We start from the raw sequence: 21,082 nt of genomic DNA on the forward strand, positions 1-21,082 counted from the left end.
GACATAAACATAAGTAACATCTGTTCTCTGAAGGAGAGAAAATGAAGCAAAAGAATAAACCACGCTCTTTTACTCCACCCCTTCAGAATCCTCAAATTAAAAAAGCAGGGGTTTTTCTTGCTGCTTTACTCAAAAAGCCCAATGAACAAAAACCCCAGCTCCTCAACTCTGAAGGACATGTTTGTTGTTTCTTGCTGAGGATTGACTGCACAGGTAAAGAGGCATGGGAGCTGCTGAACCTGATCATGCTAAATTTTGTACCCACACAGGTAGGGTGAAAAAGATTAGAAATGGGGCAGCCACGTGCTCATGTACAGCAATTCTCATAAAGAAGATCACCCAGTGACAAGAAGGTGTTACCCCAAAGCCACGGTTCCAAATCTGCTTTCTCAGAACCTATGGCACACCCGTCGTGCCTGTCAAAGCTTCTTACAGTCTAAAGCTCCCACATCTCTCTGTTCATGGGAACAGCATGTTGTATGAGGACTAGTGAAACCCAGGAAACAACCTGTCTGAGACTGCACAACATAAATTAAATGCATAACAGTGCAGCCTCACTGAAGCCATGCAAAATTGAGCCAGCAAAAGTCTGAAGGCAAATGGGGATTGTTGACCAATGAACTAAGGTACCTCCCAGTGCCCTCTTGCTGCCTCCTTTTTCTACTAGGATACAATCAGATGCAGCACATAAACCAAGCAGTGTTGCCACCCAAGGCCAGACAAAGATTAATTGCACCAGAGCCTCTGTCTTCTTGCCAGTGAAGCCAACTGCTCTGAGCTACAAGTTTGCATGAGCAGCCAAACCCTTTTTACTGTCAGAGACATGAGTCCCATTCCCTCCTCTCCAGATGAGATCAATCCCATAGCAGCGCTTCTCAGCACGACACCTGATCTCCTGACAGCTGGGTGAGCCATAGCCCTGGTCTGAGCCCTCCCACCGACACAAGGGCTCCAAGGAGAGAGCTGCAAGTGAAGTCCTTTAGAGCACTTCTCCTGAGACCATGAACCACAACTGTTACCCGTGCTTGAATTTCATTGCTAAATTGTTGAAACTAAACCCAGACTTTTCTCATAAATGGCTAAGAATCCTGTGACAGGTTCACTTAGTTCTGTGGCTTCCAGCCAAATAAACTAATTCCATTTTTCTCAGGTTGAGAGTTAGCTGAGTGCCTGTGATTACAGTTTTTCCCTGATACTAGAAGAATAGAGATGAAGAGGGAAGATGGCACCAAATGGTCAGAAGAAAAATAAAGAAATTGTGAAAGGATGCTTGCTCTGGTGTGTGAGAAAAAGGGTTAATACATGGAGGCTCTGTACAGCATTTGTACTTGAGCTCCTACCAGTGATGGCACCGTTCTTACCTCTGAAAAAGACTGCTGCAGCAAGCAAAAGAAAGAGCAAATATTTTTGACTCCAGAATATGGCAGAGATGTTCACTAACCTTTCCCTCTGAAGCAGGCCGTAATACTGTAGCTCCTCTCAAGCCAAACACAACAGGTTTTACCTTGTAATCTTGAAGGTATGTTTCCATTTACATTTACAGTATACCCACAATGCCATGAAACCCATGGGCATGTTGTCATACAGCAGGCATGAAGCAGCTTACCCATTTTTGCTGAGGCTGAAACACTGCACCCTACCAGGGAAGAAGAGCAAGCATGGGGCAGGCTGAGCAGAGCCATGACCTGCCAGAGATCCACACCCTCTCCTTGCACCGACTTGTTAATGGAGTCATGCCCCTAACAGAACGTACTTCAGACACGCCTCCCTTCCCTCCCAACAAGGGCAACACTAGGTATGAACCAGAACCCCACCTACTAAACTATATGAATGTTGAGAAAGCTGAACTCCATATCTAAAGCCCAGATCTATGTTTATTTCTGATATGAATGCAGCATCTCTTTCTGTCTTCCTGCCATATGGCATATTGGAAAGCCTCTCCTGTCTCCTAGGCTAGCTTAACAGTCCTCATAAAAACCTTCTGCAGAGCTGTCACTACAAAGGAAAGGAAAAATAAGAGCACCCAGTATCTGCCCAAGCTACTGAAGTGACTCTTGCTGTGACTGAAGTCAAAAAGTCTAATTTCAAAAGCTGGGTTTTGCCTACTCCCTACTTGTGCCTTTGAGGCAACTTTTCTAATCTGCACAAGTTTAAACATTTTTGGTCCTTGTGTCCAAGAACCACTTAGATACAAGTTAGGATACTCCTTATATCACAGAATTAAAATGAGATGATCCATGGAGGCTAGGATTGCAGTTTTGACACAGCTCTACGTATGCTCCAACAATGGTGACACACTCTGTACATGTATCCCATTCTAGCATCACTATTTGATTTACAAAGAGCAGAAGAGCACTCTGGCATGACAGGGTAGCTGATGAAATCAGAAATCATGAGAGGAAGCCTTAATGACATCATTAATGACCTGGCCATTCACCTAGCTGAATTCCTCCATTTACTTCAATCTTACGTGTAAAAGAAACGGGTCTATTTAGTGCCATATGGATAGTTGCATTTGCAGAGAGGACATGTGTCACCTAAGAGCAGCACTGAAAGTACTGACCAGATGGAGATGAGCTTTTAGCACATTAAACATGTTCAGCATTGATCTAGTAACCTCAGGGCAAGAAGCTCCAGGTATCTCCTTACATGACCTCAAGGCACTGGTCCCAGCTCCATCTCTAACCAAGCACAGCACTTACAAATATCACTCTCGTGCTCATATTCCTCCTCCCTCTCCTTTGACACCATCTGTGTGCTGAACAGAATGAAGAATGACTTTCTCAAAGCTTGCCTGTAACCTTCCTATACAGACTTGGAGGTGTGATTTAAAAGCATGGCTTAGAAGCATGTGAACTTCTATAGAATTTAAAGGTAGCCTGAACAACTAGCCCGTTGTTTCAACTTGCATCACCAAGGAGGGTGAAAAAAGAAAAGATGACATGACACACAGTGTAATTCTAACTTTAGCTGTTAGTACATTTAAATTAGTTTTAAATAAGAAGGGTGAAGAAAGGCCAATAACCAAAATGAATTGGTTTAACCAGCTCCTACTTGGAGTTCCCTCACCACTGTAAACACTTGCTTAATTCTTTTCTGGAGCACAAGGCCTATATTCGTAATTGCAGAAATCCACTAAGATTCAGAGTTCCTATTCTTATCCAGTAACTGGATTTGTTTGAAGGGAGGACTGTTTGCGCTTTATCCTGTGGGAAGTTGTTAACGCCCAGTCATTTCCCCCTCATATTCTCTCCTCACTGACCCCAGAGAGACCACTTCACATGAAAGTGTTTTTCTTTTTGAGACCGAGATATTAAACAGCATGTGCTATGCCGTAAGTCCTGAAGTATTCAAGAACTGAATAGCTGACATCTTTGGAATTCACTAGCTCTGCTTCCAACCTAGAGCAGGGTTTTAGTTTTTTTTTTTGCACAGATTACAAAATTATTTTCAGCACAATTCAAGATGTCATTGCTCATACAGATACAACATCCTGCTTGAGTTCAGTGCATCTATTTTAACTTGGTTTAGTTTAAACTTTCACAAACATCCGAACACAAGCACATATTCCCACAAAAAGAAGGAGTAAAGAGTCATATAAACTCCTCTGTATGTAAGTAATACTACTGACTTCCCTAAGAGAAGGCTGCTCTCGGATCCCTTCTGCACTAAGCAACAGCCTCTAAATTTTGCTTACCCACCATAGTATAGTTGACAAATATAACTGCTCTTTTTGTTCTCATGAGCAGTTATTTCCAGATTTGGGATTGGTTGGGCTTCAATCCAGAAAACAGACTTTTGATGACAATCCCCAAATAACTTCATAAGTCAGGAAATATCCTGGTTAGGAAAGGGGTGGATTCATCCTGCCTGAAGTATCTGGCACACCAAGCATCCCACATCTCCCAAATGTTCAAAGAATCCATCCTTCAATTTCAATGCAAGATTTCCAGCTGGGTGTTACACTGACAATCAGTGCTTTATCACAGCCAACCACTACCCAGGCAAGCAAACTAGTGCTCATCCAGCAAGTTTTACAAATGGCAGTTGCACCCTTCCTATTGTGATTTATACTGTCATTACAGCCCGACTACACCTCAAGTGTCAAGTCCTCCCTTTCCAACACTAGCTAGCGCACAAGGAAGAAAATGCTCTCATCAAGAAGGCCTTTTGAGAGGAAGCCTCAGGGGGAAGTTATTTCCAAATGGAAGCAGTCTAGCTGTGGACAGTCTGCAAGAAGATTTATTTCTGTGCTTGTTTCAGGTTACTTAGAAAACTGATTTAGATGATCTTTAATCATGGAATCTGATTGAGTGCCAGGAAATCTTCTTGCAGTTACGGAGTCCAATCCAAGCTTACTCCTTCATGGGATCCTGAGACAGGAATGACTGTACTGTACAGCACTCCTTCAGGTGTAAACACATGGATGAGCACTCAGCATGCACATATAGTAATTCTAGATTTGCTATCCTGGCATATCCCATGGCAAGAGGAATTTGGGCAAAGACAGGACGCACACATACACATCCCACATATATGCTCTTCTAGAACAACAGCCCTTACATACCTTTGCTAGGTAGTGGCTTTGTCATCTGTGTTTTTAATACTGAAAAGCTAATGGGATACAAATATTCCTCCACTTTTGCGCAGGCAGCCTGTTTCAAAAGAGCTCCACGGTGAGCCATGGAACAGATACTACAATAAAAAACAACTATTGTTAAAATACTTCAGGTCAGGTGGCAAGTAGCCCTTTCCCTGGATATGAAAAGTAGGTAAAGCTCTCTGCTGCCTTTTGGAGATGATTCTAGGGCTATTCACAAATACAAACTGACTCCCAGGTATAGCAAGAATATTCCCTTTTTATGAATCAAAAGAGTTTGCTGCTTTGGTGATAGTGGGTGGGGAAAAGAGCACAGTTCCCTCAGGTGTCATGAGAGAAGTAACCCCTGCACTTGAGAGCTCAGCTGTTTGGGAGGAATATAAAACCTGTGCTCAACAGCTACAAACCCCAGCCCCCCACCACGCATCATCTTACAGTTTAGCAGCATAAAAGCTGGCTGCACAAATAGTGTGCATAACCCAGTCTTAGCACTGTCAAACAAACAGAAAAGCTTGCCTGAGCAAGCTGGGACAGACACCCGTGTTAAGAACAGTTTCTGCTAGCTTCCCTGGAGTACCTGATAATATAGGCAACAACCTAGCTTTTGTAATACACAACTTCCACACCCCTGGCTAGGCTTTTTGCTGGGATGGAAATAGGATGGACAATTTCCTACTGCTTTCAGTTGGCAAAATCCTATTAGAGAACACAAAACTGCTTTCATCAACCGATTTCAAAGGTTCAGACAAAACAAGTGTATTTCTCCCACTGACAGCTACTGTTACAAGCACCGTGGAAACATGTCAGCTAACTACAAGAATACTTCTTCCCAGCAACTGCCATCACAGGCAGGTTAGCACCTAGGTAAAGAACTGCTGGCATAAGCATAAACCTGAGAAATCTTCAGTCATGCTTCTGAGAAAAGGCAGTTCAAGGAAGACACAAACATCTGACCCACAGGTCCATGAAAGTGATACGGCTTCAGCCCCTGCCTGAGCAAGCAGGACACACAGAGCCAGCCACCTCTAGGCAGAAAGGACATGTGACTCTTCTCCCTCACGCAACACCATCTTTGGCCACACTGATCCCCTTACCACACAGGAACCTGTATCCCAAACTGAAGAAATGGAAAGGACGGTGTAAAACCTCCATAGCACAGCCACCGCAAGTGAACCCGTTTCAAAGCACACTAATCCTCACTTTTGAGACCTCCCCTGAGCTTTGATTAGGCTTTCAGGAAAAGACACCTTTCTTCTTTAATGCATTGCTTTATCACACAAGCTGCTATAAGCAGCATGTCAGAGCATGGAAAATCTTCAGACGGGCTGAAGGCAAATCCACAACCTTTTCAGTGGTCTAAAGGCAGCAAACACACAGAGAAGAAAGTTAAAAGTTAGACAGAACTTGCCAAATTATTCTTCCAAGGAGTTGCCTAAATCATAAAAACATAGCAGTTGCCAGTTAAAGACCTAAATCTGTTCTAGAAGCCAGGTTCAAATGCCTTTAAAATTTACTAAGTTAGTTGTCTCATATACCATATTTATCCACCTAGACTTTCCAAGTATCTTTCTTGCACGTGGCAGTCCAATATTATTCCTTTAAACAATTACACACACAGTTTCAGCATCAAATCCTACAGAACTCCCAAAGGCAAAGGTATTTACTGGAAGGCAAGGTGAGAAATTCAAACTGTGTCTTTACCAATATCAATGACTTGATGGTTATTTACAAAAACCTTTACTGGTAACTAACAAACCATCTAAAACCTGAAAATCCTAGCCAACACAAGGTATGCATGGTTTCTTCTTTTTTCCTCATCCTCAGCTATGCACCGATTAATTCATTTTTCTTCTATCCTCCAACTTCAGATGCTCCTTTTACAACCAAAAGTTAAATATAAGTCATCCTGTCATTGAACAACTTCCCGATACTCCCTCTTTGGTGGGAGTCACGCCAGTCCTCATGACATATGACCAAACCCAAGTTCATAGAATCATAGAAGAGTGAGGGTTGGAAAGGACCTTAAGATCATCACGTTCCAACCCCCCTCCCATGGGCAGGGACACCTCACACTAAACCATCTCACCCAAGGCCTTGTCCAACCTGGTCTTGAACACTGCCAGGAATGGAGCATTCACAACCTCCCTGGGCAACCCATTCCAGTGCCTCACCACCCTAACAAGAAAAAATTTCCTCCTTATATCCAACCTAAACTTCCCCTGTTTAAGTTTTAACCCATTACCCCTTGTCCTGTCACTACAGTCCCTAATGAAGAGTCCCTCCCCAGCATCCCTATAGGCCCCCTTCAGATACAGGAAGGCTGCTGTGAGGTCTCCTTTTCAGTCCCTTCTTGACACACCCCAGTCAGAAGGAAGGGATCACCTCAAGCCAGTCCTCTCTTCTCAGGAATAGTTAAAGACAGTTATGTTTTAAAATCAAAACTCACTTATCATTCAGTGATTTTCGTTTTTTCATGCATGCAAATGCAAACAGACTACTTCACATCACAACTAAGAAAGGTGGATCACAGAGTTATGGAAAAAACCCTTGGTTAAAAAACAAAAAAAAAAAAGCCAAAAAAACAAGCATGGGAAAACCAAGCATGGGTTTAAGTGAATTATTTCACCCTCTTCTGACTTTCCATAATTTAACAAAGCGTGTGATGTCTTGCAAGAGTAATAACACATCCTATTGAATGCATTTTCTCTTTCTAAGAGAATACAGCTGATTTCACTTCTTTATTAAGTGATTACTTTAGTAGCACCCAAAAAGTGAGCAGATTGTTCAGAGCACATTGTAGGACATTTTGGGTATAGGGGACAACTCGGAGCATGGCTTGCACACCACACAGGGTGAAGACTTAAGCTATGGGCATCTAAACAAAGATGACACAGCCTTCACATAATCTAAGCATCCAACAGAAAAGGACCCTAACATTTCAAGTCCTGCCCCAACACGAAACAATTCTGAGGATGTCTAAGCAAAACCCCGAAGCTAACCTTTTCCATTGATAACAGCATGCATCATGTGTACAACAGTGCAGGTCTATGAGCTCTTGGTCATGAAAAACAAGCAAGGAACTTTGCATTTCAACACAGGAAACTTCTCCCTTTGTAAACAGATTAGAAAGTGTGACTGAATTTGCCTGAAAAGTCAAGGTGTGATGGAACTGGTGACTATCATCTGATTCAGAGTTCAAATACTACTTCTAGTAACTACTTCTAGAAGGCTTAGTCAGTAAGAGACCTCTGAAGGGAAAGAGAAAGATTTTTTTAAGTTCAGGAAGATATATTGAACAAGGTACAAGAAGATGCCAACCTGAAAGAAAGCGTTAGTTCAGGGAATGGAAAATAAAGGTTGTCAAGATACCATGAAGAAATAATGCACTGCTCAGACAAAGCCTGTTTGTAAAGTTCAGGAGAAAGATCAGGATTGAATGCTGTGCCTAAATAACAGCCTGAATAAAGAAGGGCAATACTGAGTCACTAGTACTTACTGTAATACCACATTTCAAAAATCAAAGCTACCAGCAGCAACAGTAGAAATCCTGATATATGTAACCATATAGCCATTAAAGATACAGGACCTCACAAGAATGCTGAAATATATGGTAAAGTCTGTGTCCAGACAGGTCTAAGGCTCTACTGGAGTCAGGCTATGTACACACTAGAGAGATGCTGTTGTTTATAAATACATATGGAAATCTGGTCAAATAAAGCAAAGGAAAACTTGAGGGCAAAAAAAGGCTCATGATTTATTTGGAGGAGTTGCAAATAACACCACCAACCACAACTGTATAATCAGTGGCTGGTATATCAGTAAATATACTCAGATGCTTGGAAAAAGTTCCAGTTTTATTCCCCTAGAAGACATGCATTTCCCTACCTGAAAGGGTTCCTGTGCATATTTACTGGCTTTCCTGTACAGTATACGATGGATGAAGTATTTCCCTTAATGGGATTTTAATCTAAATGACCCTTACTGTACTTGCTTCAGTAGCCAGGATCAATCTGTTCAATCTTCCTCCTTGCAGAAGTACCCAACCAAAATCTGTCTTTTCTCTTTCAAAGACCTAAAAAAAAGGTACAGGTGGCAAGAAAGTGCTAAAGAACAGAAGAAGGTAATGCTGTCTTTTATGATTTAGGGCATGTTAACAGAAGGGATGGTTGACTGATTGTGATTATACTCTGCGATTTTTGTACTCCTTGTTCTTTCCCCATCTTCACCAGGAGAGAAAACCTGTCAGGAAAGCAGTGAGTCAGCAGGCTGCTGCTGTTTGTCTTAGCTATGAGGCATTGATTTTTTTTCCCCAACACTTGATAGAGGGTCACAGGTACCCTAACTGAAATCTTTACTGAGAGCAAGGGGGTCACAGCTGGAAGAACTGTTAGTTTAAACAAAAACAAAAACAAAAACAACAAAAAAAAAATCAATTCTACTTTTACACTATTTGTTTGGACACTTAATTCTTCTGAGACACCAGAGAGGAAAACATACAAAAAAAAAAAACAAAACCCACCCCAAAAGACTTCTTTCTTTAACCTATTTAATATAAAAAAGGAAAGAACAAAGCATGCTCCTCATAAAATCTTCCTTCAAAAGTCACTGAATATTTCCCTATAATCAGCTTATACATGTGTATGTCTTAATTAACACAAGTACTAAAGCTAAAAGATGGAGTACCTCCCATACATGGAAGGAGTTTTTAGAAGGCAACACTTACTTGTTTAGCTCTTACTCAGAAACCAGTCCCCTTTCAACATACCTGAAATTAGACAATGAAAAGTCACCTGGCATTCCGAAACTCTAAGCAATGCTATTTGGCCAGAAAGTCTTAAATCATCTTCTTAGCATTTCAAGATTAACATCAGCCAAAAAGGAAATTCAGTGTATTTTAAAAACAAACTGCAAAGGCAGTTCAGGAAGCTCAGAGCACCACCACCACCCCCCCACGCTGCATAGAGGAGATCCATAAAAGGAATGATAATATTTCAATCTGCAGTGAGGTGTAATCAAAGCATCTCTGCTTAATAGGCTTGAGATTAGTTATGAAGTAAACACACAGTCAGACCATAAAAAGTTAATTGCAAATCACTGTTTTCTTGTTTAAATTGGCAGGAAATTGTGAAATATTTCCTCTATAAAAACATAGGTGAGCTACTATGTGGAACTTGCCATTTATAGGCTGAAAGGAAGGAAAGTACAGAGCAAAGTAGTAATAGCATGCTAAGAAACCGGTTGCTTCTGAAGGGGACAGTCACTGAGCAGGAAAGGTCAGTACATTAACATGGATGTCTGAGATTTCTGGTCAAGGCCAGTTTTAAGACAGACCACTTCAGAGATGTTTTAGATTGTAAATGAATGTAACACCAGGTGCTACTTACTGTAAGAGGTCTGGAGATACACAGGTGAGAGAGCTCTATAACTAGTACTGCTGAGATATGCAGGTTATAGTTGGAGGTGGACAAGAGGAGGTTTTTTATAATTTCTGGATGCTTCATCAGAACAGAGCTGCCCCAGAATGTTTCATATCCTTATCACTACTCAGCCATTGCAGGGATGAAGCAGCATTCAGCACAGTATATTATACTTCTGAAGCTAAGCACAGAAATGAGAATGGACACATGCTATTTAATACAAGCAGAAACAACTAAGCCCTGTTAAGTATATGATGTGCTTTTCTTTTGACAACCTCTCCCTGCCTGGACCTTTCCTGAAAACACTTCTTCCAGTCATGAGATAATCTCAGGCTCCAATAGACATGCATTGGTAAATAGCTCCTCCTTTGGCAGTAACACACAAGACTATCTGAAGCATCCTCTTCGGATCTGAAACTTGACATCCTACAGTACAGAGGTGTTTAAGGCTCTTTGTGGTAGTAATCGCCAAAAGACTCTTCAGAGGGATTCTCAAGACTGGATTTTCAGCAGAGTTCTCCATCACGGAAATAGAAGGGTGAACAAAAATAGATCAAACAGCAATTACAGAAACTGTGTTGCCTTGAATCTATGGTAGTGGTTATTTTTCCTCAACAATTCTACTTTAATTCCTTTAGGAAAAGTAGAGATATTTGTCTGGTTGGTTTTAAGGTCAACCACCATTTCAGAAGCAAGAGAATTTGTAACGGACTACTTCAGCTTTGTGTTCCTCCTGTACTTTATATACTCCTTAAGCACACTGTCACTTAGATTTTTGTTTAGGAAGACATTTGCTTTCTGATGTTTCCCTTTCATCCACACCAAACAAGGCTCCGTCAAAAAAATAACCTTGACTTGGCAGCTATCACAAGTATGAGGAATTAAAGACCACGCTTCACCTTTGTGTGACAACACACAATTTCAGTCAATAATGGAAAATTTTTATCTGCTCTAAGACTTCCTGGAAACACAAGCATGAACAAAGGTTAGCTTTGTGGAGTTAGACTATGCCACTTTGGCTTTCTAAGCCAAGCACAAGACCAAGTGTTCACTGACAAAATGTTAGCTATTGAAAGCATTACAACCAAAAATCTGGTAAAGCCACTGTCAAATAACTGGAAGTTTAAAACAGAGAGACACAAAGCAGTGACCTTGGTTCTGTGACTGACTGAAGGCAATTGTCCATGCTGCTTTCCAACTTTGGGATGTACAAAAGCCATAGCCTGTAAATGACAGCAGGATGTACAGTAGGGAGACTCAGAACGTGCGCGCTACATTCCGTAAGCCAGATGTTCCTAACAATTTAAAATCAGGTGTGTTCTATCTGTACAGTCACTCCTTGCTTCCAGGTCAAAGTAGCTACAACACCACAGCCACAACCCCTTTGACTAATCTCTATCATGATTCTTCTGTAGCTCTGCTTGTCACCGTTGTGACTAGCATTTGGATTAGGAACATGCTGGCAAGGAGTCATCTAGGACTCTGATAAGAGCTGGAAGCATGGGCATTGTGTACAAATACTCAGATAAGGCACATCAATTTCACCTCCAAAACAAACTCACAAAGAAGTTTTCTTAACTCTGGGCCTGCATATCCTGAATCACCTTCTAGAAAACAGATCCCAGGTTACACTGCTCCAATTTCTACCACAGGCAGCCAAAAGCTTCTGCGGAACAAACCCATCAAAGCCTAGCCCTGCAAATCAATGGAGGAAGAGGCCACAAGAGGAGGCTTATCTCTTCCTCCTTCCCAGAAGAAAGAGATGGCCCAGAGGGAAGGTACTACCATTATAATCTCCGAGTTATAACATAATCTTCTCTAGCAGTGCTTTCTTATGAGGTAATAAAACCTCTTGCAATTCACATACTAATATCCAACGACAGATCTTCCCCAGTCTCCTGCAGGGAAGAGGCCTCAACATGTACAGCCAGGCATGCCCCATGCAGTGACACCAGGTAAAGGCTGCAGCTCTTCCATCATGGAACATCAAACTTACATAGTTGAAGATCACACACTTTTTCACATAAAGCCCCTACAACACTAATGAACCCCAATTTCCTTAAATCACAGCAATTCTCTTGAGTCACAGATTTCTTTCAAGATGTGACATGAAGTTCATGAGGTGGCATTGCTCAAGGTCCCATTAATTTAGAAAAGAGATACACACACAGGAATTGCTCAACAAGCAGTAGGGAAAAGACCTTCAAGTGGCATTTCAAAGTGACAAACCAGGACCATTCAGCAGAGCCTTGAAAACAGGACATGGTCAAGATGTTTCACATGAAATGGTACAAACTGTCATCTCCAAATAAAAAGCCTCAAAAAATTCACATGAACTAGCATGGTGGAACAGCGTATCAGCTGTGCATTTACAGCAGACCATTCCTTAAAGACTGTCCTTACACTGAGAATATGTATCAAAGCATTCAGTTCAGTTAGGAATAAAATTCAAGCCAGCTCCTTTAAAGTATTTATTTCTGAATCGGTAAAAAAAAAAAAAAAAAAAAAAAAAAAAGGCTTTCCTCAGAACAGCACAGATTTTTATTTACAGAGTGGAAAATAAGGGCAAAAAGGCAAAATCTGCGGTCTAGGTAATGAGTGTTTGCAAACTTCAAGGCAGAAAAAAAAAAAAACAACAGAATTACTATGCCATGATGCAATTTTTGGTTAAAGATTAATGAGAAGCAACCAAATGCATAGTTTTGCAAAACCAGGTTAGTTTAAGTACACACTCAAGTAGGGACATATCTAAAGGCACATCCTTTTGCTCTGGCAACAAAAGAAAAAAATAGGAAGACTAATGAAACCTGGTATACTAGCCAAAAATCTGAAGCTCACCTAATACAGTACCTCGAACATAAGGCACCTACTATTTGAAGAGTTCCAACTTTCAGTTACTATGTCACGTTTTAAGATTTTCACTACCAAACTATATGGCCCCTCAGAATTATTTGGCTCTGAAAGACCAACCTGGCTTTATGGGTGAGCACAACCAGGTGCAAAAGGTTTCGGATCAGACTAGCAGGCCTTTAAAATACTCCACATGCAAAGAATCAGGCTACTGAAAATAGCTTTATATTGATATTTTCCCAGCAGTCTTTAAGAAAAACTAGTTGGAGTCAAATTGGTGAGTGGAAAATATGCCCCTTGCTCCCTGCAGACAAGTATTTCACAACCCCCTGCACACACAGATGCACAAAGAACGATAAGCCTAAGCTTTCAAAAAGTGCTAATATTATAAGAGTGATTTGGTAAAGCCTTTCACTTTCAAACAGTTGGTCTCTTGACAACGTGTCTCTGCAGCTCCTAAGCACACATATAATAAAAACCTCATCAAGAACAGATCCCTGCAATGGGACAGATCTGTGGTTGGAAGCTGTGAAAGTTCACACTTCAGAAAAATCAAGCCTAACAAACTGCCGAGCCCTGTTAATTGTTTCTTAAAAAACAAAAACCACAACCCAAAACACAAGCTGTAAACAGCTTATCAGAGAGCTTCTAAACCTTGGACTGATGTATTTAACAGCAGATTTTACTAACCTGCCATAGACTTTTTACATAAAAGTCTGTGGATTACCATTTTTTTTTTATTTCTAAAGCATACAAAATCTTGAGAAAAAACACTGACACTGGAAACACACACGTCTTAAACTCACTGAGAAATACTTACGTCATTCTTTTCTGTCCATAGATGAACTCTGAAACCAAACTTCTATGACAGATGAGCACAGAACTACACACGCAAAGCCAAGCCTAAGCTAGTGTCTTGAGAAGGCTCACCACAAAGAAGAAATAAATCTACCTGGTGCTCTGAACAGCATAGCAGAAGGCAGAGCACGTGTGTGAGCTGGGGGAGCACAGAGCCAGCAATGCCCTTCCAGCACTCTACTGACTATACGGGTTCTGCACAGCAACAGGCAGCTTGCATAAAACAGTTTAAAAGGAGCTGTATGCCTTAAAATCCTTTCCACATGCATAATGTGTCTCCAGGAAAATCCCAGCTTAGACACTCTTGGTTTCCTGAGGCAGAAGAAAGCAGCAGGATCACAACAAAGCCTAGGCTGGGTTTTGGCTTTGTCTTGTTTGGTTTTTTTTTTTTTTTGGGTGGTTTGGGATTTGTTACTTATTTTTCTTTTGAGAAGAGGTAGTAAAGGAAACATTCCTTCAGCATAGTTTGCTTCTGCAGCACATTACATTAAGAGTCAAGCTCACGCATGAAGTGTCCTACAAGGAACACCTAGCTCCGCTCTAGTGTTGGGAGCGGGGAAGGAGGACATAGCCAGAAGGGCACTGAATCCCGTCTCCTTTGGGGGCTAAAAAAAGGAATCTTTCCAACACCTCCAAGGGCTTTCATTCAGGCCTTTAACAAAGGAGACAGCCAAGTTACTAGTGGATCCCTTCAGAGTTTTTTCTAATTCTAGAAGCCAAATTAAAGACCTGAGTTTGGCTTTTTTTCTGCATCAACTGCAGAGAGATTAGATCTCTTGCAGTTTTAGGTGAGATAAATTTAAGGGAGCAGTTCACAGAAAGTGCTTAGCCTCTGCTTTCTGAAATATCATCGTGATGACTCAAGCACACACCCTAGTATTACTGCTGCTTAAAAAAAGAGTCTTTTCCAGCATTTATGCCCAACAGCACAAGGAATAAGTAGGCCTCCATTCCCAAAATCTTGGAATTTCCCTTCTACTAAAGGCATGATGAGAACTACAGCTAAGAGATTTAATTGAGAAACACAGGTAGCCTCGGAGTTCCTTGGAGTCCCAAGTTTTACAGCCCCCAAACAAATCAATGTCTTTCTTTTACTGGCTGTGTATAAAACATAACATTTGATTCAAGAAGTGCTTGTCCAGAAGTCTCTTGAATACAAAACAGGGAAAATCACTAGCAGTGGGGTGGGAAGGGGAAGAGAACCAGTAGTTTGTTGTTTGGGGGCTTTTTAAAGAGTCCTGACTCTTTAAAACACCCACCTCTGACAGCTTACTCTATCAATGCAAAAGACAGAAAGAAGGAACAACAAAAGGCAGTCTCTGGCAATCTAGGGCTTCTAATCATTAAGTCTAACACAGAACAGCAGAACGATAAAAAGAGCAATTGCATTGTAAATTTATGTACCATGCACAGGTTATGGAATGTAGTGCAACAGGGCACTGTGCAGTGACAAAACCATATTGCTTACCAAGTTAACAGTTTGAAGCTCATGATTTGTACGTGGTCAATACTGAATGACCTTCATGCTTTCCAACATTCACTAGAAGGCAAATTTATTTGTCATCACAAGTCAGCTGTTTTGGGGGCTAAACATACAGTTGGAAGAAAAAAGGTTTAAACTTTGCATTAGATAGAAAAGGCAGAAGCTCTAAAAGCTGAATTTGAAGACTGTACTCCAAAGCCCACAGTGGGTAATATTAGAATGTGAGTGAACCCTGCTGGAATGGTGCTTTGCTGCTCCTTTCTCTTTTCCTTGTGAGATATATTTTCATAGCTCAGTTCCATTATAAGATAGTAGCCTCTCTAGCATATGCCTTATGTAAAAACATGCCCTCTTTCAACAGAAGAGAGCCAACATTCACAACAAAGAAATAAAAAGTTACACTGTTCTTTGTGTAATGGGCATAATACAAGACTACCTTTTTCCCAGCAAAGAAAATCCATCAAATTTCTATTTTAAGTAAGCACTGCCTGCCTTATTCCTAATTTTCTTACACATGAAATAAATTGTAGTTTGGAGAAGGTGCCTACTAGCCTGGACTGTAGGACAACAGAGCAGTATCCTAGGACAGTATTATTAGAATAAGCAGCAGCTGTTCATTGCAACACCCCCACCCTCCTCCCCCCCAGGATACAACTAACAGTAAATTCTGGGGTTTATTTACTAGACCAAGGTGATAAACCTTAGATTATCTAAAACTTCCACACCGGAATTCTTATGATGCTGAAAAAAGTTCTAATTTATATTTAAGGGAAGTAAAGAGACCACATAAAGCAGAACTATTTATGCAGAGACACGAGGGAACAGGACAGGATTAATTATTTTCCCTGCACACCCCAAAAATCAAGAGAGTTAAGCAGCATGTAGAAGCTTATAGTTCCTGATGTGCCACAAAAAATGGCAAAGAAAATCTTATTTACAAGCATTTGACATGAAGCAATAGGCTTCTGGTTCTCAACTTCTATGAGTTGCAGCAAGGAACAGCTACTTCACAACCTGAAGTGCCCTGTTCTCAGGTACCTCTACAAAATCCCAACTGCTAACTAGGATGAGACAGTTCTATACTGAATACACAGCAGATTTTAGTATAAAACTGCCAATGGAAGCACACAAGATTCCCAAAACTCCAAGACAATTCATAAAACCACACAGGTCTTTATAGCAGGTTAATGGTTTCCCAAGTCAAGTGCCAAGGTTCACAAAACAGCTAATTTTTAATTTTTTTTTTTTTAATCAGATTTGAACGTTGGGCATTTGTTCTTAAAACACTTCACTACAATCTTAACTGCAACCAGATGGGCTGAGGATATTTTACTCATAGGCGTTTTCAAGTACCTAATTATAAGAGACCACAGGAAAGCCTGAACACTCGGGCCCTTTAGCTACATAGTTCAGTTTGCTGCTTCTGGATCAGGCAGCATGACAGCAATCTGAGCGTAGTACTTGGACGACTAACACTGAAACGGGTTGAAAACAGCAGCAATCATGAGAGAGACAATAAAGAACCCCAGCAATTGCATGCAGCTCCAGTGAAATAAATAAGAAAGAAAAACAGTTCTGATGCTAGAACATACTTTCTTAAAGGCCACGTTTCACTAACGGGATTATGCATGGTATTAACAATATGCATATAAATAAAGCTTATGGCATAAGCAAATATTAGCGTAAGATCTTGGACACGTTTAAGAACGTAATCTGTTTGCCTTAAAGTTTCAAAGGGTCATAACAAAAACACTGATGTGTCAAGGAAGGTGTGCATGCTGTTAAAAACCAGTGAAAAGGATAGGAAAGACACAAAGGTCTACTGAGCTAAAAGAATATAATCTTTGAAGATCTTAATATAATCCATTGTCTTTACTGGAGTACTTCAAACAGAAAATACCTCTGAAGCTTATAATTTATAGAGACCAAGGTAGAGAAATAATGGAGTAAGAGGGCAGAAATATACTGGGTATTCAACAGGGATGCACTGAGGGGTGCTTTATGATGGCACTCCCTCTCTCCTCGTGCACAGATGGGGGAGACACAAGAACATGTACAGGGTAGCTCCTTTCCCCCAAAGACTTCACCTCAGCTGTCCCATCAGGAGTAAACAGCAAAAAAAATACAAAAGGGTGTTTAAAGAATATTTTCTGCAATGTGAAAAAAAATTATCAGGCAGATTAGGCTAGGCAAAAGAATGAGGACTGGTGGGCTGGTATGCCTTTCAGCTGCACTGGAGAACAATTTCAGCTAAAGAAAGAGGGGTGCACAGATCAGGGCACAGCTGATTACAAAGGCAGGCTTGAGGCTAACGATACAGTGAAATGGGGACTAAAAAGTGGCAAGTGAGGTATGAAATAAAGACTAAGCGTTCACAAAAGAGAGTAAGCGGCACAAATACATAGGCTTGCTAAGGGGTCCACCCGGGCTGCTAGAGCAGAAGACCGAGGGCTCAGGGTGCAGCATACCAGTTCCGTGGGAGGAGGCAAAGAGCTATTTATTTGCCTGGGAACGCAGAGGAGAAGGTGCAGGGCACATCCCTGGAGGACGGGAGGGGAGGACGGGACAGGTGAACCAGCTGAGGAAAGGTTCACAGCATGCTGGGGCACGGCACATTACCAACATGCTGCAACGCACAGGGCGGGGGGCTGCACGGGGAAGGGGTTCGGGCAGGGTGCGCGGCCCGGGAGGGAGCAGCGGCGGGCCAGTACCTGGGCGTCTTGGCGGCGGCGCTCTCCCGGCGGTCCAGCACCCCGGGCACGCAGTTGGTGAGCTCGGTCCAGTCGGCGTGCAGCCCGCAGCTCCAGCCGGTGGAGAAGCGGGAGAAGAGCCAGGTCTCCCGGCGGTTGGGGCGGTAGCAGGTGCACTTCTTCTGCCCGGGACGGCAGTCGCAGGGCACCTCCAGCCGCACGTTTTGCACCAGGTGCCGGCCGAAGGTGGTGCCGCCGGTCTTCTGGATATGCAGGAAGACGATCACGTCCTCGCCCTTCATGTCGAAGGCGAGCTCCCGCTCCAGCTCCCGCACGGGGAAGTAGTACTTCTTCACGTAGTGCGGGTCCGGCGTGGGAAAGAGGTCCAGCTCCTCCGAGTAGGAGCGGCCACTGGGGGAACCCAGGCTGAGCCCCGGCCCCACGTACTGGTACAGGATAAGCATGAAGCACACCGAGACGGCCACGATCAGCAAGAACTTGCTGGTCCTCTCAACCATGGTCCTTCCCGCACGCTTCATGTGTCACCATCTCCCGGGGCTGCCAGCGCTGGGCAGACGGCGGCGTTGCCGGGGGGCGGGCGACGAGAGCCCAGCGCCTGTGCCAGCCGCCTCCCCCCCGCTGCTGCCCGGAGCACAGCCTCCCCGAAGGCGGCGGGCCGCTCCTTGGGTCGCCTTGGCTCCCCGCTGTCCCCGCCCGCCCCGCCGCGGGCAGCGCCGGGAGCGGGGCAGGGGCAGGCAGCCGCTCCGGAGGGGCCGCGGCACAGCGCGAACTTAGGAGAGAGGGGCAGGAGGGAGGAGGAGAGGGACCGAAATGCAGAACCAGCCCCCTCCCGCCCGCCCCCCGCCGCTTCAGGAAGCCAACCCCATCCCGCCGCTGCCTCGGCCGCGGCTCTGCGCCGTGCCCCAGCCCCACCGGCGCGGCAGCGCCCGCCCCCGCCGCCGGCGGCACACGGGCTCAGCTCGGCCGGGAGCGAGCGCTTCCTGCCCGCGCCTCCCCGCGCCCGGCATGCACAGCGCCGCGCCGCACCGCACCGCCCCGCCACCGCGGGGCTGCGGGCAGACAGCGAGCCCTGCGCTCGCCCCGCAGCCCTTCCCGGCTCCCTGGTCCACGGGCGCCACCGGGACTGCTCCTGTCGCTGCGCTCCCCTGAGCGCTGCGGCCGCTTAAATCACTCGCGCTGCAGACCCGGGTGGGCTGCGAGGCGGCTGCGGCTCCAGGGAGCACTGGGCTCTTGCCGCTTTCTCGGGGAGTGTTTATATGGCACCTTAAAATTAGACCCGATAAGCGAGCCTTGGCGCTCCGGTTCCACTCCCTTTTTGAAACAATAGTTACTAGTAACAAAAACGTTTGCATGGGCATAGGAGCAGGGCTTCCCACACGGATGTGCTCCCGCCGCGGCCGCCACACGGGACACCACAAGCCTTCAGTTGCAATGTCGCAACGGGATGCAACAGGAACAAGCTCTGGTCGCACAGAGGAGGAGGAGAGAGGCTAGCTGTGAGCAGGAACAAGCCTGTGCACACCCATAAGCCACATAATTTGGAAATAATAATCTCAATGATGATGATAATAATAATAGAAGTTGAGGCAACAATCAACAGAGGTGTTATTTACAGAAAACTTTCCCAGCAAAATGCTTCTCACTGATCTGTTCACGGCAGTACTGCTGCTGTAGAATTCGGTTGCAATACAGTAGCTTTACCAATGAAGAAAAGCATTGGAAGACCCAGGAACTGCCAGGTAGGTAGCTGCCTTACAGCAAGATCCTGCAGGGCAGTAGTTAGCAGGGTGCAATGCTGTTGCAAGGAGCAGTATAGTAAGGACCTACACGGGCCAGATGCTGGGCCTACACTAGGCTGAGTTGAATTTCCAGGGCAGAGGCCTCTCTGGAAGGTGCTAGAAAGGTTCTGTGGGTGCTCTATCAGCCGAAAGGCAGATGGGGTTCACCACCACAAAGTGTTGAGGCAACCCCAGAAAATCACCATCTGATGCCACCCTCCTCTGCCTGTAACTGGAGGATGAAATGTGGCCCCAGGTCAGAACACAGTGAGACTCAGTGTAACAGCAATGAGGCTGTAGCTTCACCTAGATGTTACTGTCTATGCAGAATAATATGAACAATTGTTAATTTCTAGCGCGAAGTCTGTAACTGCAATACTGTATCTCCTGTATTTACTGCTATAGGTGACTGGTTTCTGAAGTTTCTGGTGTTTCTATTTTAAACATAAAAGTTGCAACTAGATTTTAGCACTCTGGCACTAAAATATTCCCTTCAGGGTATACTATTTAAGCCAAGTTGTGTGCACTTGTATAAATGTAAGGGAACACATGCAGATGAGCCATTGTTAAACACTTGATCAAATTTATGAGGACTTAGGAGGAAATGAGATCCTGGATTTTCATTTGAACACCATGACTGATAAATCTGTTGGATTTTGAGATGGCTGCATTACTTACAAGTTGTGGAGCCCCTGTGAGTTATGCAGTTCTTCCCAAACAAGTAACAATAAAATGTTTATAGCACCCAAAAGCATCATATATTGTGTTCAAACCATTTATTTTGTTTGATATTTTCCTCTTAAAAGTCTGCTTCTGATTTTCCCCTTTTCATGTAAGGCTAGTTACTCTAGAAACAATGATGTCATTCTTATACACGAAGTTCAGCTACATCCAGAAGCATAGTATAAACCCAATTTAAAGGTTTGAAATTTCTATTAGGATTTGGGAAATACAGGGATAAACACGGGGTTTATGTACATGGTTGGACTATGCACTGCAGTGTAAAAACCACAGAGCACATTTTCAGATCGCAATGTGTTTGCCTGCAGTTATAAATGTGTAAATATTTAGAAGTGATAGAACTATGAAGAAATAGGCCAATAATTCCAGTTGCATGAGCTATTTCTTGTTAATGAATTGCTTTAACTGTAAGATATGAAGTCTACTGGCTTTTTTCTTTAGTTACACAGATGGAGATATTCCAGTGGGTTTCGTTACTGATCTATATTTGTGGTAAGTATAGTACCTATTAGTCCGTGAAAGAACATTCTAAAGTACGATCCATGAACTATAAACAGACCGCAAAGGAAAAACACAGAGTTATGGCTGAAAATGTGCTGTTTTCTTTACTGCAGCACCTTCCATCAGAAGTGGGGGTGGTGAGC

The 21,082-nt window shown here is 43.3% G+C and overlaps 1 protein-coding gene across 1 annotated transcript in view; it reads right to left on the bottom strand.

Annotated features, from left to right (window-relative positions):
• HS6ST1 (heparan sulfate 6-O-sulfotransferase 1) overlaps window positions 1–18,865 on the bottom strand; it is a 186,251-nt gene extending 167,386 nt beyond the window's left edge. Inside the window, exon 1 of the mRNA XM_061465381.1 lies at window positions 17,920–18,865. Coding sequence (XP_061321365.1) covers window positions 17,920–18,437 — 518 coding nt within the window. The 5' untranslated portion in view covers window positions 18,438–18,865. The remainder of the gene's footprint in view (window positions 1–17,919) is intronic.
• Between the last annotated feature and the right edge of the window lie 2,217 nt (window positions 18,866–21,082).

This window comes from Pezoporus flaviventris, unplaced genomic scaffold (assembly GCF_033815535.1).
Source record: "Pezoporus flaviventris isolate CSIRO_AGI_PZ_B2104156 unplaced genomic scaffold, CSIRO_AGI_Pfla_v1 ptg000040l, whole genome shotgun sequence".
NCBI lineage: Eukaryota > Metazoa > Chordata > Aves > Psittaciformes > Psittacidae > Pezoporus > Pezoporus flaviventris.